General features: G+C 37.0%; 1 protein-coding gene across 6 annotated transcripts in view; it reads left to right on the top strand.

Annotated features, from left to right (window-relative positions):
- Positions 1–568: 568 nt before the first annotated feature.
- The window catches only part of LOC106875851 (N-acetyltransferase ESCO1), a 52,748-nt gene continuing 26,765 nt past the window's right edge, over positions 569–26,551 (top strand). Inside the window, exons 1-5 of one of the 6 annotated variants that reach the window (XM_089340231.1) lie at positions 569–997; positions 1,538–1,603; positions 7,221–7,265; positions 11,073–11,153; positions 24,546–25,564. In XM_089340231.1, the coding sequence (XP_089196357.1) occupies positions 25,009–25,564 (556 nt within the window). In that variant the 5' untranslated portion in view covers positions 569–997; positions 1,538–1,603; positions 7,221–7,265; positions 11,073–11,153; positions 24,546–25,008. Of the gene's footprint in view, positions 998–1,537; positions 1,604–2,575; positions 3,002–5,778; positions 5,979–7,220; positions 7,266–11,072; positions 11,154–24,545; positions 25,565–26,551 lie in introns of those variants that run through there. The other 5 variants (XM_014924144.3, XM_014924142.3, XM_014924143.3 and 2 more) reach the window with 5 other exon arrangements.

Here is a 26,551-nt window from a genome sequence, read left to right as displayed (position 1 = left end):
GAAAAGAAAAAAAATAATTCAAGTTTATATTATTTTATAATGTTCGCATAGGAATTCATTATTTCTAGAAAAGAATAAGACGAAATGGTCATAGCTGGAACGCCTTTTCTTACAGATCCTTTACAATCAGAGCTATCCTGTGGTTAAAACAATATTCATCACTGAATGATGAAACAGCTTAATTAATTTTTTTTTAACTAAACAGTTTGAAACTTCGGATACTGGTTGAATGTGTCAGAGGTTTTTCTATTCTCTCTCTCTCTATATATATATGTATACCAATGTCTGTGTATATACACAGACATTGGTATACATACACACACATATATACATGTTCATATTGTTTTGGTGTGTTTATATATATATGGCGTATATATACATCCTTGTATGTATATGTGTACGCGTGAGCAAACACTATCGGCGCCAGTATTCAAGGAAAGATAACTTACATTCACCATCAAAAGAAAACTTTTCTTACAACAAATACCGTTAGGTGGCACTAACTGTTACTACAACCAAAAGCACCAATCAATTTGCAAGGCGCTTGATTCAAGAGAAAGCCCGCGTCACTAAGGACTGTTGTGGCTGAGAGAAAATCGTGTTTATGAATGTATCGTCTCTTTAAAATATTAATGTTAATAGTAAATGGATAATGACTGAAATTGAAGCTTATTTGTATAATTCGATATAATGGCATGGGCAGTTGTGTTTGTTAAATAGCTAGTTATTATAACACACATATATTTTAAAGACAGTAAACATTTAATTACCATCACCACCGACTTAATGCACTCCTTTAGGGAGCTGTTTGTTTCGCAACGTATGCTCTCTTCAAATAACTGAACCGATAATGACTGAATTTGAAATAAGTTTTTAAAAGGGCCCTGGGCAGTTATTAATTATAATACCGACATACTTTAGAGAGAGGAAGTATTTACGTCTGTTGATGCTGTCTTGTTTGTTGTGTAGTTTCCATTTAAGTTAATCAACAGTTAAGGTAAGTATTTTAATCATTTTGTTTTTTTTCTTAATATATTTTTAGAATATTTTTTCGGCGCTCCTTAAGAAACGCACCTCTCCAAGAAAATGGCGCCCAATTTTTTAAAAGTTATGAAAATGGAAAATATATACAAAATAAATGAGGCGCTTCTCTAGAAACGCAGTTCTCCAAGAAAATGACGCTGAACAGTAAAAAAAAAGTTAGGAAAATGGGAAATATATCCAAATTAAATGAAGTATGCAAAACATTCGGAAGATTCTCTATTTTTGAATATTTTATACTAAAAAGTAAAACTGGAAACGGACACTGGCAAATATAAACTGGGCGGAAACTTTTACCAGTCAATGATACGCGTGGATCTCGACAATATCGTTTGCAAACTCTTGATTGTTTTTACTGCGCACACTGGTTAAGGTGCACTCGCTTTACATTCGCCCATTTTATGATTTTGTGATATACGACAGAAATAATTATAAAACAATACAGTAAATATGTTTAAGACGTATGCAAGTTTTTTTTTTTAATTTTTGTTTTCAGTTCACAGAGAAAATAAATTATGGCTATTTGGCCCCTCATATCATGAACAATATCTGACAGGTAAAAGTAAGTTACTGCCCTTTGTATCTTCTCATGCTTGTTTATATTCGCGAGTGTCCGTTTTTTTTTCATTTCCTAATTTTTTGCTTGCTTCATTTATTTTGGATATATTTCCCATTTTCTTAACCTTTTTTTACGATTAAGTGTCATTTTCTTGGAGAGGTGCGTTTCTAAAGAAGCGCCATAAAGGATAGAAGGATCCATTTTTAAATGAGTTTTTTTGGCATACACGCACAACAAAATTAAATTTAAAAGGACTTCGGAAAATTTACAAGATCCGAGCTTTTCCTTCATAACTTTTAGGAAAATGGGGTTTTTTTCAACGAAATTTTATAGAAATACCTTTGAAACGGCATACATTACGATTATAAAGTAATTTGTGGGGGAAATCTTTTCCAAGGGGTGAGGAGAGGACTTTGGAAAACTCACAAGATAAAGTTTTTCCGGTGGAGATGGAGTATATGTAATCTGGGTATACCCCCCCCCTTTTAAATTTTGTTTTTTTTACAGAATCCTGTTTCAGACCATGGAGAATCCGATTCTGGGAAAAAATTTTCAAAATTTCGATCCCCCACCCCGGTTTTTATATAGATCCACAGGGTAAACCTAACTCAAACCCTAACACTAGTTTTGTGAGATTTGGCTGTTATTTCTAGCATGTAAATAGCCTGCTTGGTGGGGGGGGGAATTGAAATTTTTCAAAATTTTTTTTTTCAGAATCGGAATCTCCATAGCCTAAAACGTGGGATTCCGTTAAAAAAATTAATAAATAAGGGGGGGGGGAGGTTCAGATTACATATAGGCCATCACTACCGTTTTTCCCTCATAACTGTATATATGAGTAGGTAATCTTGTTTAGGGGGATAAAAAAAAAGTCACTATCATGATAGAGATATCATGATAGTGCCAAAAAAAAAATATTCAAGGGAAGTAACTGAACGTCTTACCAGTATTCTCCGTACATCTCTGTTTATAAATACACGTGATTTGATTGACGTTAGGGTTAGGGTGTGATTTATTTATAAACAGCTAGAAGAAAACGGGGCATAACTACAGGGTTTTACCCCCCAGACTTTGGGAGGTCATAACTTTCAGAAAAATGAATATTTTTTAAAGAAATTTTCTATGCATATAGTATTTACTATGTAGAATCCGAATATACAAAAATTTCCGGTGAAATGTTTTGGAATGGGGATGGGGGACAATTTTCGGAAATTCCAACAGAGTCCACTTAAATTCTTCTTAACTTCCAGGAAAATTAATATTTTTTCGGGAAATTTTCTACAAATATACCTTGATGTATGTACATTTCGAGCATGTAGGAATTTTGAAGGAAGGAAACAACTGCAGGTTATTTTTGAGAAGCGTTCCCCACTCGGTGGTGTTTCGGAGCAAGTCGTCCATGTTTGTTTAATTTTTCTCTATTATGTGCGTATGTGCATCCGTAGATTTCTAGACAGTGAAGAGAAGCCGTCATAAGAAAACTTTCGTTAAAAATAACATGCACACGATTTTTTTTTCTCAATAGAAGTAAATTCCAAAGTAAACGTTTCTAGTAGAGAAGTAGAAGAGAACAGTAGCAAAAATAGGAATATACACGCACGGTTAAATATAGAAACTATCACAGTGTCGCTTCCCGAAGAATTTTTAAATGTTAGCTTTCCGAAACTTTTTTTTTCAATCTTGCAAAAACACGAAGATTAAGAATAAACAGAAAAAGTACACAAATATATTTTACATACCTGTCGTATACGTCGGTTTTGTTTTTTTCACTTTAAAGGTGATTGTTATTTTGTTGGGATTAATCCACCTTTAAAGTGAAAAAAAACAAAACCGACGTATACGACAGGTATGTAAAATATATTTGTGTACTTTTTCTGTTTATTCTTAATCTTCGTGTTTTTGCAAGATTGAAAAAAAAGTTTCGGAACGCTAACATATTGAGTTTTTTTTCCATCCCTTCAGTAAAAAAATTTCCCCACAAATTTCTTTATAATTATAATCTATGCCGTTTGAAATTTCACCGAAAGATATCCATTTTCTTAAAAGTTATGAGAGAAAAAATTAGATGTGAATTTTCTGAAAGTCCTCTCCCCATTGCCTGGTTCATTGGCGCAAATATTTGTCTTCATATTCGTTTAATACACATTTTTTTTTTTGTTTTGGTGACCGGATGTTAAAGTAAACATTAACCCAAATCTTCCACACCACAATCAGTTCCTCTTAAAAATCCATTTTCTACTTCAGCTAATTTATGCAGCATTGCACATCAATTAGAACATGTTTGTAACTGAATCCATGTACCTGTTGCTTGTCAGACGACTGTCTGATATTTTCTGTCTTATCTCTATGCTTAGAGATTAATGAGAATGTGTTCTGCGAGACCTTCAGTGGTTGTGGAAAGGTCAATCCTTTGTTTTAGGTTTGATCTACTTCTTGGACAAACCTTATATAACTGAATTAAAAGTTTGCATTTTCCTCTCTCTCTGGTTACTGCCTGCTAACTGAGAGCATGTTTTGGCCAAATGGAAAGGGACAACGCAATTCTTATTCTTTCTTACTCTCTGACAACAGACCGTTAACTTGGCTTCCAACACACTGAAAGTGTGTGAGCAGCACAAATTGTTGCCATTGTCATTTACTACAATTACTACTAAGTTTGTATTACTAACCAGTGCTGGCGAATAAAATTTGTGAATATTATTTTTCTCTTTGATGTTATTACACTCCCATCCCACTTTCGACTGTCCACATATAGTGACTGTTGTTCTAACAGTCGCAATTTCTACATCAAGTAATTTCTCATTGTGCTTCCCAACTACATGGTTCCGGGTTCAGTCCCACTGCGTGGCACCTTGGGCATGTCTCTTCTACTATAGCCTCTGGCCAACCAAAGCCTTGTTAATGGATTTAGTAGACAGAAACAAAGAGGAGCCCGTCGTGTATGTATGTGTATCTATACTATAAAAGGCAGATGTTCTCTGTGTGTGTGTATGTTTAACATTCATACATTTACACAATTCCAAATTTCTTGGATTAAACAATCGCAATTAATATTCTAAATACAATTTGTTAGGTCACTGCGTCATTTTTCACTCCAAAAATTTCCTAATAACGAATCCAAATCCTTTCAACTCCTACTTTCTCTTATGAACCTTTACGAACAATCCAACAACAAATACAAAAAGAAAGGAAGGAGAAACACTGACAGTAAAAGAAAACTATTTCAGTATCAAAACTGAAACAATCACATTTCGATACTGTAATGACAATTTCACTTTAATGGTTTCATTTTAATACTACATACATATATACATACATACATACCTCATTCTAATTGGCGGGAATTGTAAGTTATTTCTAACTCGTCCTTCACCATGATAACAACAGAAAAAAAATAGTCACACATCTTTTTCAAATACGATCGACAAACATTTATTCCCTACAAACTGAGTTTTTTGGAAAATCTTTTCGTAAATCTTGAGATTAACACCCGCACGATTACCTACCTAACCCTAAAACCCCAACTCTAACACTGTTGTGAAAATCATGTGGGTGTTAATCTGAAAATTTAACAATCTTTTTTAAAACACTTTTACTTACTAACATTTTTTTATTTAGTGTGTGTGAAGCCTTTTTAAAAGTTTATAGAAATCCACATTTTCCACTTTTTCGTCCTAACACTAGTGAAAATCGTGCTGGTGTTAATCTGAAAATTTAACAATCTTTTTTAAAACACTTTTACTTACTAATTTTTTTATTTAGTGTGTGTGAAACCTTTTTAAAAATTTATAGAAATCCACATTTTCCACTTTTTCGTCCTCACCCTAACACTAGTGAAAATCGTGCTGGTGTTAATCTGAAAATTTAACAATCTTTTTTAAAACACTTTTACTTACTAGCATTTTTTTATTTAGTGTGTGTGAAGCCTTTTTAAAAGTTTATAGAAATCCACATTTTCCACTTTTTCGTCCTAACACTGTAGTGAAAATCGTATGGGTGTTAATCTGAAAACTTAATCTTTTTTAAAACACTTTTACTTACTAACATTTTTTTATTTAGTGTGTGTGTGTTGCCCATATATATATATACACTTAAGACTTAGTTGTGGGTTGGGAGTTTGATCGGCAGACGTCATTATTATTATTATTATTATTATTATTTTAAATTTTTCCCCCAAGGGCGGCTTCGGGCAGGTGGAGAATAGTCGATTATATCGACCCCTGTGTCCAACTGGTACTTATTTTTTAGACCCCGAACGGATGAAAAGCAAAGTCGACTTCGGCGGAATTTGAACTCAGAATGTAGAGATGGGTACAAACCTCCCGTCGCAACACTGATTCTGCAGAACAGGGTTGAGTGTGAAAACCAACTTTAAAGTGTAAATATAGATGTTTTTGAATACACACTCATACATACAAACTACGGAGCTTATGGACAACACATTGCAAATCAGTGAACTTCATTACAAATCTGGGTAATTTTTCAGATTAACACCCGCACGATTTTCACTAGGGTGTTAGGGTTACAGTTTTTGGGTCAGGGTTAGGGTTTTAGGGTTACGATGAGGGTTAGTGTTATGGTTACGGTTTTAGGGTCTAAGGATTACGGTTACGTAATTGTGTGGGTGTTAATCTGAAAAATTACCGAAATGTGAAAACTACTGACCCTGCCAACTGTTATAACTTTTGTTGTTCTCTTTAATATGTACATAGATTATGCCTCCAAACAAGACAACTTGCTGGGGAAAGAAAGCAACCGGTTTAAAAAGACAACAACAGATTGCATCAATTCAACACATTCCAGAAGTTACTTTGAACATAATGCAAAATGGTGCATCAACATCTACTGCCTAATACAATTCTGGCAGAACTGTGTAGCAACAGATCACCAGCAATTGCTTCATCAGAAATTGCCGTCCTAGCTCCTGCGAAAAGGAATTACCCAGCGCTAATAGTTGTTTTGCACAAGCATTTCTATAGCCAATTAGACGGATGAAATTTACGTATGCTTAATAATGTTACGCAAAACAGCCTTCAGACTTTCCCTATTAATTTCATCATCTTTTGAATTATGAACATATTTACACCATAAGGGTTTTTTCGTTGTAAGGCTTTCTTTTTTAGTTGATTTTCACCTAGCAAGACTTATTGTAGATGGCGTAATAAGTCACACCCGGACAACGTCGGGTTATACTGCTAGTATATATATCATCATCATCATTTAACGTTTGCTTTCCATGCTAGCATGGGTTGGACGATTTGACTGGGGACTGGCGAACCAGACGGCTACACCAGACTCCAATCTGATTCGGCAGAGTTTCTACAGCTGGATGCCCTTCCTAACGCCAACCACTCCGAGAGTGTAGTGGGTGCTTTTTACGTGCCATATATTTGTGTGTGTGTATTTATGAGTCTGTATTTGTCCCCCACCATCGCTTGATAACCGATGTTGGTGTGTTTATCTCCCTGTATCTTAGTGGTTCGGCAAAGAGAACAATAGAATAAGTACTAGGCTTACAAAGAATGTCCTTGAGTCGATTTTGTTTGACTAAATACAGTGCTCCAGCATGGCCACAGTCAAATGACAAACAAAAGAATATATGTTCTCTGTCTCTTTACAGCATCCTGCCTGTCATATCCAGCATCATGGAAGCCAGTTTAATTAGGTGAGTGAAGAGCCAATTAATTTTCTTCGTTAGCTTATAAATCACAGGATTATTAGTCTTTGCCAACCCTTTTATTTCATAACTTGGTCTGAGAGAAGGAAACACCACCACCTCTGACTATCATGGGTTCACTGAGATTATTACAATTGGTTTTTGGACAAATGGAATCCAATAATTCCTAGAAAACCTGCAGTGAAGGACATTCCAGAGTGTTTGATTTTCATGGTTGAAGTACAGTGGCTTTTTGCAGTCTGGAGAGAGGGTTACAATATGGATGAGGATAAAGTATGTGGGGTAGAGGTTGAATGTGTTAGGGACTTAATACCTGCAGACGTTATGTGGTAAGTTTGCTTCTCAACCACATGGTTTTGGGTTCAGTCCCTATGCCTATCACTTTGGGCAAGTGTCTTCTACTATATCCCTGGGTTGACCAAAGCTATGTGAGTAGGTTTGGTAGATGGAAACTGAAAGAAGCCTGTTATGTATATGTTTGTGTGATGCTGCTTCCTTTCTTTGATATAACATGATAGTTGTAAGCAAGTGTCACCACCATGCAAATGTTCTTTATTTCCAATCTTCCATAGAAACATCTGGCCATGGGGAAATACGATCTTATTTGGAAGCAGGTGAGGTTTGGTGACTGACCATAGAAAATTCATCTCAATAAATTTCATCCAACCCATGCCAACATGAAAAAGTAGAAATTCAATGTTGACAATGCCAACTAGCTACGTTACCTTTTTCTGGGTACAGTCTTGGACGTCTCTTTGCAGCAACAATGTCCTAGGTGTGTATGCAACATCCCATTGCAGATCTTAAGTGAGCTTTGTAAGAGGGCTGAAAACTGTTGTGAGCTAAGGTATTTTTAGGTCCTAAAGGAGTGGAATAGATGTATGTGGTGATCAGTAGTTGATGGATTCATGGGTAAGGAACTCATTTTCCAAGACTGGTATTTACTGCCCATTGTTTCCTCTTCTATTCTGCACTGCTATAGTTACACAAACTTGGCAGTCCTGATCACTAAGCAGTTAGTTTAGCCCATTACTCTGTCCTATGTTATGTTCATTTATTCACATTGTTTTGAATTAATCATGCATTGTCTCATGTCTTCGAGATTTTGATGTGATTGTTTATTTTTAAAATGGCATTGTAAGGTAGGTTTGAAAGGCTGGATCTGGCTGGTTTCACCTTAAGCAAGTAGAATCATCGTTTAACATCCGTTTTCCATGCTGGCATGGATTGGACAGTATAACTGAGAACTGGCAAGCCAGTAGGCTGCACCAGGCTCCACTCTGATCTGGCAAGGTTTCTACAGCTGGATGCCCTTCCTAATGCCAATCACTCTAAAAGTGTAGTGGGTATTTTTACATGTCACCAGCACTGGAGCCAGTTGGGGCACTGGCATCAACCACGCTCAGATGGTGCTTTTTATGTGCCACCAGCACAGGTGCTAGTCAGGCGGCACTGGTATCAGCCATCACTATGATGTTACTTGACTCAACAAGTCTTCTCAAGCACAGCGTATCGCCTGATGATTCAAGGGTACTTTTAAATGGGCTGGTTATGTGACATTTATTGGCCATGGCTGCGATCTCACTTTACTTGCTGGGTCTTCTCAAGCATAGCATATTTCCAAAGGTCTTGGTCTCTTGTCATTGCCTCTGTGAGACACAATGTTCGAAGGTTGTGCTTCACCACCTCATCCAATGTCTTCTTGGGTCCACCTCTTCCACAGGTTCCTTCCACTGTTAGGGTGTGACACTTCACATAGCTGCCCTCATCCATATGCAGCACATGAACCTTGCACACCACATCTGATGGTTCTTATGTCCAACTTTTCTCTCAGGACACTCTGTCATGCATGCACACTGACAATTACACATCCAGCAGAGCATACTAGCTTCATTTCTTTCAAGCCTATGCATGTCCTCAGTAGTTATGGCCCATGTTTCACTGCCGTTTAGCATAGCTGTTCATACACATGCATCATACAGTCTATCTTTCACTCTGAGTGGGCTGAGGACTGATCGTTGTGAACAGAAATGAGCCAAGAGAAATAACTCTGGCATGGATTTGAACAACATTGACAAATTCAGGTATATTAAAGAAGTATATGGGCCGGCAATGGATGGTTTAAATGCTAAAGGAGTAGTTTTGATCAATAACCTGTCTCAATACAATCAATGTATTGAGGATGTACAGACATAGTGGAATAGTTCAATCAGAAGGTCCCTAGTTCACTCCCACTGCATGGCAACTTGAGCAAATCACCTATCATAACCTCACATCAGCCCTGAACTTAATGAATGAAATTGGGTAAACAAGAAATTGTATGGAGCGAAGATGGACTGGACCTGTAATTTATCCTGACAAAAGACAGATTTTATTTCTGCCTACTAATGAACAACCTGGTGTTGGTGCTAAATGAATATTTGATAGAACAAATGTATAGGTGGGGTTGAAAAATCTGACCAATATTGGGCATATTACACAGTTGATCGACCTGGGAAGAAATGGAGGAGGTACATTTTTGTGGATTTTAGTTAATTTAACTATAGTTAATTCATATATTGTATATGTAAAAAGCCACAAGGTACATCTGCCACCAAAGGACTATGACCATTTGAAATTTCGGGTTGACATCACATCTCAGTTACATGAGGGCTTTTCTTCTAGAAAGCACAGAACTGGGAGAAAAGCAAAATTAACTGAGGTGGATGTCAACAGAAAAATACTGACTTACCTGAAGTCAAAAAGATAAATGGAAGAAAAAAGTTTGCAGACTGTATTCACTGAAACAAAGAAAAACTGCAAAAGGGTATCAGATTGAGACTTCGTAAATGTGTTCCTTTTGCAAAGTGTCCTTGTGTAAAGGTGCTTTGGACAGTTTCAAGACAGAAGTATGTCATAAGTATATTATTTTATCATCTATTCCTTTTCATTTTATTATAAATTATGTGAAAGTGAGAAATACATATCAATTTTCAGTATGTTACACACCTGTATTACCTTAGTCTCCCTTGTTAATGAGCTTTTTTTATCAGATGCATTCTGTTACATAAATGAATTCATTAAATTGTATAAGAGTACATCGCCAATTGACTAGTAAAAGAGTTTTATAGAGAAAGAATAAAATCTTGTACAAGTTACACCTGTATTTTAATTCAAATTAATGTACCTCATCTTGAAAAATGTAAAATTGTTGGTGGTTGACATCTGGGATAATTTTAGTAACAAATCAAACAGGTAAGATGTATTAATATGAATTTTAGTGCTTATTCATAATGTTACTGTTTTTACACCTGTTAATTAAATTTACCTGCCCATAAAAGTCAAATTTAATCATAATAATCAGCTAAAATTTCGTAACTATGAACCACTGGCATATAAACACCCATTTACAAAATTTCAAATCTGTATGTAGAAGATTAACAAAGTTACAAGCAAATATTGTGGACACCCCACTTGAACCTGAATAAATCAAAACACTAAAGGGTGAAAGGGGAAGTGTAATATATTCAGCCACTTATGTTATAAATGCAGGGTAAACTGTATTTGAAATTCATAGGTCTAGCTTCACAATTAAGAATAGTAGTATCTTTGGAATACAATGATTAGGTAGTTCTGTTGATGATCACCCAACTAGAATATTTATCATGACTCAGAGGCTTTATTTATCATTTTCCTTTCCTCCATATAAGAAAATATAATTTAAATGTTACATAATTGAATACATCCATGAAATTTACAATATTTTTATGTATTCTAATATTGTCTCCACATTTATCGTCCGTTTATAACATCTAGTTTTCTTTCTACAATCTAACTTGAAAAGGATTCTGGAGGAAACATTGTTGGCCTTAAGAAATTTGACCAAAAATTGTAAAAGTGAGATTTAATATGAAATTTTGTATGTTCATTGTTGGTTTTTCTGGTTCTTGTTTTTCATTTTGACACCAATTCTGGTGAACCTGTTGGAAACATTTCTTTATTCTGTTCCATTTTTACTAATTTCCTAAATTTACTGATTGTAGTTTGCAATACTTGTTGACATTAGATCTCTTGTAACTGGCATTATTTGTTTCACATTTCCTGCTAACAAATCAAGAAATTGATTTCAAATTCCTCTGGAATATATATGGTTGGTTTCACCATTTTTATTGATGGTATTGCTGAGATGGTAACTTAACCACCTCTGCTGTACCTAGGCTGTTTCCAGGTGCAAGTTTCCTAGTCCCAAGTACACCTCTCCACTAATGGATACCCATCAAAGGATCCCTTCTGCTGGATTTTTTGTAGAGATTTACTCCCCTAGCTTGTGCTAAAAGCTCTGAAAATTACGCCAGGACACAGCAGGACATTCTGCCAGCTAGCCGCCTTAATAATAATAATAATAATTCTTTCATTTATTGGCACCAGGACTGACATATAGGGGACAACACAGTATAAGGGTTTTGGTTTGTGCAGAGCCAGTGCCACTTTTTCATCATTTAATCTTGTATTGGTCTTGGGCAACAAGTACCATGAGCCCAGTAGTTATTAGTATGCAGGATGTGTATGGAGTTAACCTTCATCTGAGCTGAGGAGCTAGAGCTGAAGGGTCTCATCTGTGCTGAGTCTGCTGGTGTGTCTGTGAGCGACATATTTCTGGAAGCAATCCCATGACATGCTAATTAACACGTAATTGGGACACATAACTAGAAATTTTTTGTGTGTTGTTTCTTTACTACCCACAAGGGGCTACACACAGAGGGGACAAACAAGGACAGACAAACGGATTATATCGATCCCAGTGCGTAACTGGTACTTATTTAATCGACCCCGAAAGGATGAAAGGCAAAGTCGACCTCGGCGGAATTTGAACTCAGAACGTAGCGGGCAGACGAAATACCGCTAAGCATTTCGCCCGGTGTGCTAACGGTTCTGCCAGCTCGCCGCCATTTTTTGTGTGTGTGTAAGATCATTGATTTTATATGTAAAAAAATCATTGTTTTTATGCTTGCTTTCCATGCCAGTATGGGTTAGTCAGCTTATATTCAGAGCACTGGCATTTCGCGCAGATGTTTTTTCAAGCCAAACAGTGCACAAGCAAGATGCAGTGGAGCCCCATCTGGTATTCCATCCATCATATGGTGTGTGTGTGTGTATATATATATATATATATATGTGTGTACACGTGGAGGCGCAATGGCCCAGTCATAGGATCGCAGTTTCGATTCCCAGACCGGGCGTTGTGAGCGAAAACACCTAAAGCTCCACGAGGCTCCAGTAGGGGATGGTGGCGAATCCTGCTGCACTCTTTCACCACAACTTTCTCTCACTCTTTCTTCCTGCTTCTGTTGTACCTGTAATTCAAAGGGTCAGCCTTGTCACACAGTGTCACGCTGAATATCCCCGAGAACTACGTTAAGGGTACATGTGTCTGTGGAGTGCTCAGCCACTTGCACGTTAATTTCATGAGCAAGCTGTTCTGATGATTGGATCAACTGGAACCCTCGACGTCGCAAGCGACGGAGTGCCAACACACACATATGTACACATATAGGTGTGATGGGTAAATTGCTATTTTATATTTTTAATTTTGCACATGCACATTTTTTTTTTTTTTTTTGTTAACTACACACTGTAGTAGTGTCAGTTGAGCATTGTCTGAGAAAAGCAGCATCAAGACGCAATTCCTTCTGCCAGAAATTTGCAATTGACATGCTGTACTGCTGGAAGCTCCAATATGAACATTTCAGAGTTTGGATGTCAATCTGAGGAGAGTGCAGAGGATTTGGAAAGAGTTGGATGAGTCTAATGGTGATTGCGAAGGTACAGCAGCTCAGAAAACTCACACTGATTGTTCTGATAAGAAAAGAACTCCTAAATTTGTTGGCGAGATCCAGGCCATGATTGACAATGATCCCTGCGAGTCAATCAGGTCCATAGCTGGGGATATGGGAGTGTATGATTTTCTTATCAGGCAGGTAGTGCTTGAAGACATTTGGTATTCCTCATATAAGATGAGAAAGGGCCAGTTTTTATCCCAAGCCATCAAGGACAAGAAAGGGCCAGTTTTTATCCCAGGCCATCAAGGACCACGCTATGAAGCTTTTGAACAAACTCAAGCATCCCCCTCCAACTGATGAGAAAAATTTCTTCCAGAATCAGATGGTGAACACACAGAACAACCATTGGCTTGCTGTCTTCCCATAACATGTACTGAGAGTGATAAGAATCAAACATCCAGTCAACATCATGGTGTTTGGAGTGATCACTAGTGATGGCAATGTTATGCCTCCACTCACCTTCCCTCACGACTTCACACTCAACACGGAGACCTACATCAAGTGCCTGGAGGAGGTGGTGCTGCTCTGGGTGAAGAGGGTGGCTGCTGGAAGACCTTATGTCTGGCAAGAGGAGTCTGCACCATGTCACACAAGCAGGAGAACCCAGTCATGGCTGTCAGACAATTTCTGCGACCACATCACCCCTAACATCTGGTCACCTAACTTCCCAGACTGCAGACCCCTTCCTTATGTGTGGGGTGTAGTTGAGCAAGAAACCAAGAAAACTCCTTGTAATACTAAAGATGAACTGAAAGCAAGGATTATGGCAGCATTCACCAACTTAAACAGGGAGACCATCCAGGAGACTTGCAGGAAATTCCGAAGTCGTCTGGAGGCTGTAGTTGAAATCGTCCAGAAGAGTTGCAGATTACGAAGTTGTGTTTAGGCTATAGTTGAAGCCAATGGCGATTTTATTGAATAAATTTACTCATTTGTATTTCAAGAAATTATGTAATTTTGGTAAATATATCTGTCAAAATGAGATGTCAGTGTTATTTATATTTTTGCATAATTTTATTCACCACACCCTGTATAAAGAAAACTGGTGTGGTGTTTAATGGTTTCTAGAACATATTCAATTGAATACCATATCTGTATGTTATTTTTATTCCTGGGCTTGTATTTTGAACACTAGCCCTGCATCATACTACACTGGGTAGTGGCGTGTGGTATTGAATCCATTATGAGACATGGTCTTTGGTGGCATGTCATGTTTCACTGTGACATTATTCACTAAGTTTTTATATGGGTAGATGTATGTGTGTGTATATACCCACACACATATCTTGTTTCAGCCATGTTGGAGCGCCACCTTGAAGAATTTTTAATCACATAATCAAATTTAATCATCACCAGTACTTATGTGTTTTGGAGAATTTGTTGCAATTGCTTACTCCAGAGTCCTATCCCAATGACGATCATATTTGTTGCAAAAAATCATGTTAACCACATCGCCGCAAACAACTGCAGTAATGAAAGCATAAGTATCCAAAATTTCAGGATTGCAGGTTCAGATTTGGCCCAGAATGTTTTTAATTTAGTCATGGATTTGACCTTTAGATTATAAGAATTATTATCATACAAAAAAATTTGTCGCAAAAAGTCATGTAAAAAAATTGCCAAGAACAATCACAATAATGAAAACTTTGGAATCCAAAATTTCAGGATTGTAGATCCAGAATGTTTTTGATTTACTCATGGAGCCAGCCTGATTCCAAAATGGTATATGTTAGGCTATGGCTTCTAGGAGTACAGTTGAAAAATTGTGACTCACTGACATTTACATTTCTGTTATATTAAGGCAGCGAGCTGGCGGTCGTTAGCGTGCTGGGCAGAGTTTGAATTCTGCCGGGGTTGACTTTGCCTTTCGTTCTTTCGGGGTCAATAAAATTAGTACCAGTTACATACTGGGGTCTATGTAATCGACTTAATCCTTTCCCCCATAATTTGAGGCCTTATGCTTCCAGTAGAAAGGATTTATTATATTAGGTATATTTAATTTTGAGGAAACTTTGTGTCAATTATAGTGTATTTTATATATATGTCTGAGTTAGAGGTTAATAAACCATCTAAGGAACATTAAATATCCAATATACTACTGGATGTGTGCCTACGTATTTTTAATCAAGTGCTTACGATTACATGGCAATATTGCAATTGAATACTGGGTATGGGTTCAAATAAGTTGGAAATTTACCCAGGATTTATAAGGCAAATAAGAAAATGGAGAGGATATAGAATAGATAAACATCAGCCAGTAAACATTATATTTATTAAATGAAACAAATGTGTATAAGTAGTACAAGTAAACAAATTAGATCAGCCAATAAATACGTAATCAGGTGTATATAGAGAGAGATGAATAATAATAGACGAGTTGTTGTTGGCACTCCGTCGCTTACGACGTCAAGGGTTCCAGTTGATTCGATCAATGGAACAGCCTGCTCGTGAAATTAACGTGCAAGTGGTTGACCACTCCACAGACACGTGTACCCTTAACATAGTTCTCAGGGAGATTCAGAGTGACACAGTGTGACAAGGCTGACCCTTTGAATTACAGGTACAACAGAAACAGGAAGTAAGAGAAAGTTGTGGTGAAAGAGTACAGCAGGGTTCACCACCATCCCCTGCCGGAGCCTCGTGGAGCTTTAGGTGTTTTCGCTCAATAAACACTCACAATGCCCGGTCTGGGAATCGAAATCGCGATCCTATGACCACGAGTCCGCTGCCTTAACCAGTGGGCCATTGCACCTCCACAATAGATGAGTGTACAGATACAAATCCCTTCCAAGTCCTCTTCATGACATCAGTGATATACAGAGATGAACAAACAGTGGACAGAGACTGGGTAATGGTTGAGCCTCAAGGCTTCTTCAGAGAGTACAAATATTAGGAAACTAACATGTGGGAAGTTCAGTTAGAATAATAGAGTAGGGTAAATAAGAGAGTAAAATAGGTAAAAATAATGTAATGTAATAGACGTGGTAAGGAAAAGTAAGAACTTCATCTTAGGGTGTTATTATAATCCATGGTATTCCATCTTGTGTACACTCATCTGTTATTCATTCATCTCTATCTGTTTACGTATTTATTGGCTGATCTCATTCGCTTATTTGTACCACTAAAACATGCTTATTATTTAATAAATACATATAAAGGAATGTTTGTCGATTTTATATCATCTCCATTTTCTTATTTGCCTTATGTATATGTATGTATGTATATATATATATATATATATATATATATACACACACATATACAGGGGTTGGACAAAATAATTGAAACACCTTAAAATTTCAAACAAATTTATTTTAATATGGGATAGGACTGCCTTTGGCAGTAATTACAGCTTGAATTCTATGAGGTATGAACTCATACAAAGTTTCAATTGTTTCCAAAGGAATTTTTGTCCATTCTTCAGCTAAAACAGTCTCCAGTACTTGTAGTGGTGATGGTGGAGGATATCGACTCCTTACTTGTTTTTCTAAAATGCGCCATAAATGTTCAATAATATTGAGATCTGAGGACTGTGGTGGCCAGAAAAGATGTTCAACTTCCCTAGAATGTTCCTAATACCATTCAGTAACAACTTTCGCTATGTGAGTTGGTGCATTATCCTGAAAGATTGCATTTCTCTCCGGAAACAGTTGTGCAATCATACGTTGAATTTGATAAGATAAAATGCTTAAATGGTCTTGTCTATTAATTCTGCCATGAAGGGAAGCCATTGGGCTGGTGGATTTCCAAGATATAGCCTCCCAGATCATCACAGGTCCTCTGCCATGTTTAACAGTTGGAAGAGGGCAGTCTGGGTCAAATGCTTCTTTTGGCTGTCTCCACACATATACTCGGCCAGTGGTTGGAGGTAATGTAAAGGATGACTCGTCCGAGAAAATAACATTCTTCCACTGTTCTAGGGACCAATTGCTTCACAACATTTGTTTTTGAAAGTTTTCCTGTGCAGCTCCTGGAGAACAGTTTTTGTGGAAACTGGGTTCTCGAGCTGGTCATTAAGCTCTGAAGTGATTTTGGGAGCTGTACTTTTGTGATCCTTTCTAACAATTCATGTAAGAGTCTGACGGCCCCTGTCTGAAAGTTTTGGTTTTCTTTCGGAGTTTTGTTTCGACAAGGAGGTTTTTTCCTCTTTCTCAAAGGCTGTCATTACTTTTGAGACAGTACTTCTTGATATACCAAACATTTCAGCTGTTTTCATTACGCTAGTGCCTGCCATACAAGCACCAACAATTTGACCTCATTGAAAGTCCGATAGATCTGTCATTAAATGAATTTTAATTACCTTTTTCTGATGATATCTGAAAAGAAACAGCAATTTTAGCAAAACATATTAAGCAGGACTAATAAATAAATGAAAAAACAAAAATAAACAAGCTTTTGACGGTTTTATAGATATTTCAAAATTATGATGCTTGGTGTTTCTATTATTTTGTCCAACCCCTGTATATATGCATATATGTATGTATATGAATTCATGTGTGTATGTATATATATATATATATATATATATATATATATATGTGTGTGTGTGTATTAGATGGAAAAACTTGAGCATGAAAGTCATTCTTAAGATTATAAACCTGGAAAAGTACAAGACAGGTTATTATACCTACAAAAAGTATAGGACAAGCTATTACTTCTAGTAAAGTAAAGAATAAGATACTTTTTACTTAAAATATTGCAGCAAAGAATACCAGTTCTTCTAATTTATTACTCTTTACAGTTCTCATCTTTAAAATTTATTGTATAAAACTGTTCAGCTTTGTCTAATTAGTCACTTTTTTCTGTATTTAAGGTAGTAAATTAGCCAAATTCTACTTATATAAGTATAGTGTTATTTGTAAACTAGAATAAAATAATTTTTAATATTCAAATTTTAATTTTAGCTGCAATATTTTAAGTAAAAAGTTTCTTGTTCTTTACTAGAAGTTATAGCTTGTCCTGTACTTTTCCAGGTTTATAATCTTAAGAATATTACTTTCCATGCTTGCATTTTTCCAGGCATTGCTGTTATAAGATAATTAATAATGTGTCAATAATTTAAGATTTTTTCCTTATAAAATACTGAAAGGTAATATTTCGAGTTTTCCATGTAAGTGATGATAATATTTCATTTTTTTTTTTTGTGTTTAATTTAAATATATGTTGTGATTGAATTAATAGCAGGGGTTTTTATCATGTTGGTTGCACCATGGCTCACCAAAAGTTACAAACAATGAAATCCCAAAACCCATCAGTTACCAGGCTCACCTTAAGTAACCTAATTTTGCAATATTAGGAGGTCACAGAAATTCATTCAATGAAAAAAAAATTTCCATTGATTCTGGGATTGGTGGTTGTGAGGGGCTAATTTTTTCCGAACCAAAATTTAGCATTTGCAGCATATTAGGAGGTCAAAAAAATCATTTTTTGTTCTTTTTTTACTTAGTGAAAATCGTGTGGGTGTTAATATAGAAATTGACCATAATGTTATTTAGCCTCAAATCAACCCTGATACTGCAAACGTATTATCAAAGGCATTCCAACCTTCAGCAAACCGTCTTTTTAGGGATAATCTAGGACATTACATACAATGGGCGTGTGATTTAGGTAGAGGGATACTTTGGCTGCTATTTTTAGCGTGTCAAGCGACCAGATTGGTTCGCTTGGATGGTGAGACTTTTTACACATGTATGTAATGTGTATATATATATCATTGGCAGAAGTTAGAGAGTAAATCAAAAGCTGAGAGTTTCATGTATTGGCACTTATCAGACATGAATTTGTCCATTGTTACTCTGTAACTTCTGACGAAATACAAAGCTTTGTCAAAAACATTGAGAGTAAACCCTGTTCTATGTGACACATTCTACCAGTATCGGAAGTTTGAAACTGTTTAGTTAAATAATCTGTACGTCAAAGTCAACCTCAGAGAAATTTGAACTCAAAAACGTAAAGACAGCCGAAATACCATTAAGCATTTCACCTGGTGTGCTAATGTTTCTGCTAGCTCGCCGCATTAGAAAGTAAACATTGATTTTATTCTTAGAGTTGAGGTGATATTTCCTTACTCTCTTACTGACATGAAATTTCGTAACATTTTACCTCATAACTTTTCTTCTACTAAATTTTGTTCAATGCGACTAGTGATTCTGAATTACTCATGCATTTTTATTTCATTTAAGCCTAAGAGAGCGATACTTTTAAATTTAAAATTAAAATTTTTGTTAATTGAAGGTGAATAGGTGCCCTGTGTATATGTGTATGTATATATATATATATATATATATATATATATATATCTCGACCGAAGAGAGAAAACTCCGAATGACCTGTCCGTGTTTCCTTTGTATCGTCTATCTGTATGTTTTGTCCCTTTCTTATATCACTTAATTGTCTGGATGTTTTGTGTCCTTGTCCCATTCTATATTATTTATACACATATATATATATGTGCCTGCGGCATGTGTAAGGACTTTCGAGAAAGATCGTTGCCAGTGCCCCTGGACTGGCTCTTGTGCGGGTGGGACATAAAATACACCATTTTGAGCATGGCCGTTGCCAGTACCGCCTGACTGGCCTTCATGCCGGTGGCATGTAAAAGCACCCACTACACTCTCTGAGTGGTTGGTGCTAGGAAGGGCATCCAGCTGTAGAAATTCTGCCAATTTGGAAATATGCTGTACGTGAGAAGACCCGGCAAGCCAAGTGAGACCTAAATCTAAGGCCTCAGCCTGTCGACTTATGCGTACCTTCCTTCATTGGACACTAAACTCCACTTGCGAAGACCTGTTGAGGCAAGTGAAACAGAAATCGAGTTAAATTGGACACTAAACTCCACTTGCGAAGACCTGTTGAGGCAAGTGAAATCGAAATCGAGTTAAATTCGAAGACTGGCACCCATGCCAACGTCGTCTCCTTCATTGGACACAAAACTCAGCTTGCGAAGACTTATTGGGGCAAGCAAAAGCGAAATTGTGATGGCACCTGTGCCCAGCGTCGCCTTTCTGGCACTTGTGCCCGCGATGTGTGTAAGGACTTTCGAGCAAGATCGTTGCCAGTGCCCCTGGACTGGCTCTTGTGTGGGTGGCACATAAAATACACCATTTTGAGCATGGCCGTTGCCAGTACCGCCTGACTGGCCTTCGTGCAGATGGCATATAAAAACACCCACTACACTCTCTGAGTGGTTGGTGTTAGGAAGGGCATCCAGCTGCAGAAAGTCTGCCAAATCAGATTGGAGCCTGGTGTAGCCATCTGGTTTCACCAATCCTCAGTCAAACCGTCCAACCCATGCTAGCATGGGAAGCGGACGTTAAACAATGATGATGATATATTAAGATCAAACTTACTTGGAAAAGAATTTGTGGCATTCGATCATATAATATAAATAATATGTAAATATATGCATATATCCATACATATGTGTACATACCTACATCTATATGTATACATGCATGCATATATGGGTACAGGACATCAAAAAAATGTTAAACATAATGAGACGAAAACATAGAAAACAAAGTTTTTCGAACAACAGAGAAACGAGACATGCAACATAAGGAGTGTACCCCTTCGTCAGTTGTCTGTTTCATCTACTCCGCGTTTTGAAGGCAAGGACAATATGTGACTTCATTGAAACAGTCCTTCCTGCGAAGCAAATTAAATAAAATTTGGGATTTTTTGCGGAGGGTGAAAGTGTTAACAAGAACAAGACAGTAAAAACAAACGGTGAGGGCTGTTGAGCCAAGATGATAGAAATATTATTATGAACGCTAGGTAGACGAGCCATGCGGAGACAAGAAAAGGCACGTCTTTTCCTTAGCAAGGAGGTGGACAGAAAGAGAGATCCCCTTTTGTTATGTGTCAGCGACGAAAGAGTCAAGGAAGAAGAGTGAGAGAGGGAACGGTGAAAGGGAGAGAATAGAAAAAGGATGGGAGAGAAAAACAGAAAGGATGAAGAACAAGAGAGGGAGAGAGATAGTAGAAGAGTGCGCATCGTAATTATTAAGATAAAACTTACTTGGAAAAGGATCTCTCGTCGCTGACACATAACAAAGGGGGATCTCTCTTTCTGTCTACCTCCTTGCTAAAGAAAAGACGTGCCTTTTCCTGTCTCCTCATGGCTTGTCTACCTAACATTCATAATAATTTTTCTATCGTCTTGGCTCAACAGCCCTCACCGTTTGTTCTCACTGTCCTGTTCTTGTTAACACTTTCACCCTCCGCAAAAATCCCAAATTTTATTTAATCCTGCTTTGTGGGAAGGACTGTTTCAACGAAGTCGTATATTGTCCTTGCCTTTGAAACACGGACAACTGACGAAGTGATACACTCTTTATATTGCATGTCTTGTTTCTCTGTTTGTTTTTTTTTTGTTGTTCAAAAAAAGTTCATATATCCATACATACCTACAGATGTAGATATGTATGGATATATGCATATATTTATATAGTATTCATATTATTATATATATTTATATTTATATATATATATATATATATATATATATATATATATATATATATATATAGCTTGCTTACCAACCACATGGTTCCGGGTTCAGTCCCACTGCGTGGCACCTTGGGCAAGTGTCTTCTACTATAGCCTTGGGCTGACCAAAGCCTTGTGAGTGGATTTGGTAGACGGAAACTGAAAGAAGCCCGTTGTATATATGTATGTGTGTGTGTATGTTTATGTGTCTGTGTTTGTCCCCCAACATCACTTGACAATCGATGCTGGTGTGTTTAAGTCTCCGTAACTTAGCAGTTCGGCAAAAGATTCTGATAGAATAAGTCCTGGGGCCGATTTGCTCGACTAAAGGCGGTGCGCCAGCATGGCCACAATCAAATGACTGAAACAAGTAAAAGAGTAAAGAGAAAAAGATATATATATATCATCATCATTTAACGTCCGCTTTCCATGCTAGCATGGGTTGGACAATGTGACTGGGGACTGGCAAACCAGATGGCTATACCAGACTCCAATCTGATCTGGCAGAGTTTCTACAGCTGGATGCCCTTCCTAACGCCAACCATTCCGAGAGTGAAGTGGGTGCTTTTTACATGTCACTGGCACGAGGGCCAGTCCGGCAGTACTGGCAACGGCCATGCTCAAATGGTGTTTTTTACGTGCCATCTACACAAGAGTCAGTCCAATGTTTTGTTCACATGTCACCAGCACAAGGCGAAGCTGGAAATGATCGCGCTCAAATGGTGCTTTTTACGTGCCACCGGCATGGGAGCGAGGCTGCGGCTCTGGCAGTGATCCGGCTAGGATGGTGCTGTTAGCACTCCACTGGCACGGGTGCCAGTCATTGAATTTGATTCAGTTTCGATCTCACTTGCCCCAACAGGTCTTCGCAAGCTGAGTTTAGTGTCCAATGAAGGAAGGTTGGCATGGGTGCCGGTCATCAAATTTGGTTCAATTTCATTTGCCTCAACAGGTCTTAGCAAGCAGGGTTTTGTGTCCAAAGAAGGAAAGGTACGGCTTCTGGTCCCACTTGTCTTGCCGGGTCTTCTCATGCACAGCATATTTCCAAGGGTCTGGGTCACAAGTCATTACCTCAGTGAGGCCTAATGTTCGAAGGTCGTGCTTCACCACCTCATCCTGGGTCTACCTCTTCCACATGTACTCTCAACCGCTAGGCTGTGGCACTTTTTTACACAGCTATCCTCATCCATTCTTGCCACATGTCCATACCAGCGCAATCATCTCTCTTGCACACCATAAGTGATGCTTCTTAGGTTCAACTTTTCTCTCAAGGTACTTACACTCTGTTGAATATGCACACTGACATTGCACATCCATCGGAGCATACTAGCTTCATTCCTTGCAAGCTTATGCATGTTCTCAGCAGTCACGGCCCATGTTTCACTGCCATGTAGTATGGCTGTTCGTACACATGCGTCATACAGTCTGCCATGTATTATATACTATTTATATATATGTGTATATGTAAATTATATATGCTATATATCGTGTATTATATATTATATTTTATATATGTATTATATATATTATAGATTATAAATATATATTATATTTTATTTATGCATTATATGTATATATGTATTGTATATTATATATGTCTAATTTATTATACATGTATTATATATGTATGATATGTTAGATATGTTTTTTATGTTACATATATGTGTATTATATATATATATTATATATATGTGTGGTAAGTAGCTTCCTTACCAGTCACATAATTCCGGGTTCAATCCTACTGTGTGACACCTTGGACAAGTGTCTTCCATAGCCTAGAGCCAACCACAGCCTTGTGGGTAGATTTGGTAGGCGGAAACTGAAGGAAGCCCATTGTTTATATATAATGTGTGTGTGTGTGTCTCCCCCCCCCCCCCATAACATGGTGGTGCTGCAGCGTGGCCGCAGTCACATGACTGAGACAATTCAAAGAATAAAAAAGTATGCCATTTTAATTGTGTCGAATGCTGGGTATCTCTGTTAGTTATTAATATTTTTTAGTTGTCTTATTGTTATTGTTTACACTGCAGTGCCAGGCACAACTCTGTTCATTGGGTATGTGCTGTGTTTTGTTTTGGTGTTTTTGTTTTGAAAGTACCCATGCACTGCATAGCAGATTTACTTTTTGTATGTTATGAATATTTTTTTATAAATCTAAGGGTTGTTATGTATTTGTTTGTATGTTGTTTTTTTTCAATTACTTCTGAGGTATATTATTAGTAATATAGCTGAAAATCTTTCTTCCAAAAAAGACTTGTGAATGCTGACTCTGTGCATCACAAATAGTAATTTCCACAAAATGCCAGGAAAATTCCACCAAGTACAGCTGTTGTGTGCCATATGACTTGTGTGTTTTGTTAAGCAGTGATTTTTTTTTTACATTGAGTACAACACAGTTTTTTTTTTTTTACAAGATCTGAACTTTGTTTCTATTTAAGAGTGTAACATGACTAGTGTCATTACTTGCAAATTACTTTAAAATATAATAAAATGTTGGCTTTGTTTCAGTTTCGTCTTTATTTATGGGTAAGCGTGGTCACTTTCAATGCTCTGTTTTTATGAACTGACTTTCCATCGGTTATGATGATGAGTTTTCCAATGCAAAGCCTGCTCGTGAAATTAGCATGCAGGTCTCTGTCTCTTTGGGGCTCAATGAAATAAATATTGAGTTGCATGCATGTTTTATTCATAACCCTTTGGTTCTGTTGAAGATAAGAAATCACTATCCCCACTTTTATCCTATTGCATGGCACATTAGACAAAAGTCATCTTCCATACTCTGTCTTGTTAACCTCAGCCATTCCTGCATCTATATTAGTGTAGATGCAAGTAGTGATGTTAACATACACACAGGTGTGATGATAATGAAGACCTTGGTGGGATAGTAAATGCTGTCGTCGATTTAGTCAATGAGAGCCTTTGTCTGTGATATTTTATATTTATATTTTTCTCATTTCAGCAATGTTGATACTAATGAAGAACCATTGCTAAGTAGCAGCATTGATGAAGTGAATAATAAACCATCATTCACTGCTAAGTCTTTCTATGGGAACAGCTGCACAACACCAAAGCCCAGGGTTAAGTTACCATTTTACCTCCGCTACTCTCTTGGTGAAAGCAACTTAGGGAATCACAGTGAAACATCTCACTTGGCAGATGTGGAGACAGGTTTACATTCAGTTCCTGAAGGTCACTGGGAGGTTGATACAGTAACTCCTCCGCATTCTTCTGCTGCATCAACTTCTTGTCATCCCGAAGGTTCAAGACTTGCATCTGGAGTTCAACATCGACGCCGACCATGCTATTACATTGAACCAAGTAAACGATTAAAATTCATCCATTCAGCACAACAAGAGTCATCAACCAAAGTTGTAAGTGAAGACATCATAAGGAGTATAGGAGTAGAGAACATTAGTGTTGTAATGCCACGCACTCCGAGTATTGTCACAGATAGCCCTACCACTGCAGATAACAGTGGTGGCTGTGGCAGTGAGCGCAAGTTCTTTAAGAATCGTCCGTCCTCAGTTATCACTTCTCAGTCCCCGATGTTGACAAAACTTGGTGGAGCTGGTAGCACCACTGTTGTTTGTCGAGGATTCAGCTTGAATTTTGTACCTCGTCGACTCAGTGCTAGTTTTGAGAAAAGGGGGAGGCGGAAAGAGAGGAAGTCACGTAATCTTCGTCGTCCACAACGGAAAAAAAGCAACAGCAATGGCTGTGTCAAGGATGAGAAACCACTACCACCACTTTCAAATATATTTCCCGAACTTGATCTTCAGCCTCTTTCTTCTCCTGTGACTGTTGCACCCCTTCCCACAAACACCTGTGATCACCTCATAAATCCTCAACAACAACATGACGACCAATTATCTATGGCTGAAGATGATTATACTTATTCCAATTCTTGCGGTGGTTCTAGTTCTTCCTTGGTTCTCTTTTCATCTGACTCTAACAGCTCAGAAAGCTCAATCCCCCCAGGTGAGTTCTCTTGAATATATTCTCTGGTTTCATGATGAGAGTGTGTGTGTGTGTGTGCGTGTGTATGACAATAAAAAGTACATATAGAGAAAATTACATCTTTATTATAGATCTCACCTTATAAAGATGACAATTGTTTCTATTGCATTAACACATACACTCCAAAAATATTAAAAGTAATATTTCCAAAAATTTTTGTTAAGCCGTTATCAATGCGATTCAAAATTAATGAAATTTGAATTGATCATATGAAATATTGAATACAGTACATGAACCCCTACAAAAAGAATGCTTAAGGCAATTCTATCCAAGACATTGCTGTATTCAACTAATGGTGGATAATGAAAAAATTATAAAGATAAAAAATAAACATTTAAGAAAAGTCATTTTTTGTATTCAACTATTGAGAACATAATTGGATAACTAAACAAAAATAAACAAGAATTCTACATTATGATTATTAGAAACAGATTTTACGTCACAACTATTAGTTATCTATTTATTAAATGTATTAAACCTTTTAGAAGAATTAACCTTGTTATATAATATGAAAAGCTATTTGAATGGCTTCAGAAATTTATGGCAACATCTTATTGTAAAGTTCTTATTAAAAATAAATAAAATTTATTTAGAAGTAATTATATAATACATTTTTTCAGGGCAAAGATCACATGGAGAATTACTAATATTGTATGATGGTGCATAACTAATAATGGATCACTTTAAATCATGCTTAATGTTCCTATCTTTTAAATCCCAAATGCATTTACTAAAATTTGTAGATTAATTTTTCTATCGTCATCATCATCAATTTGGATAGCTGGTCCCTCTGTTGGGTCAACATTCGGCAGACTATTACTTAAATAAATGAAAATGATTATGAAAAAGATTCATCTTTAATTGAAAAACAAATTACAAAGGATTATAAAATTACCTCCAAAGAAAATTTACTTAACATTAACCTAATTGTGAAAGACATAGTTAGAG

Source organism: Octopus bimaculoides, chromosome 23 (assembly GCF_046866305.1).
Source record: "Octopus bimaculoides isolate indiv1 chromosome 23, ASM4686630v1, whole genome shotgun sequence".
In the NCBI taxonomy this organism is placed as follows: Eukaryota; Metazoa; Mollusca; class Cephalopoda; order Octopoda; family Octopodidae; genus Octopus; species Octopus bimaculoides.
This window is presented reverse-complemented; position numbering and strand designations above follow the sequence as displayed.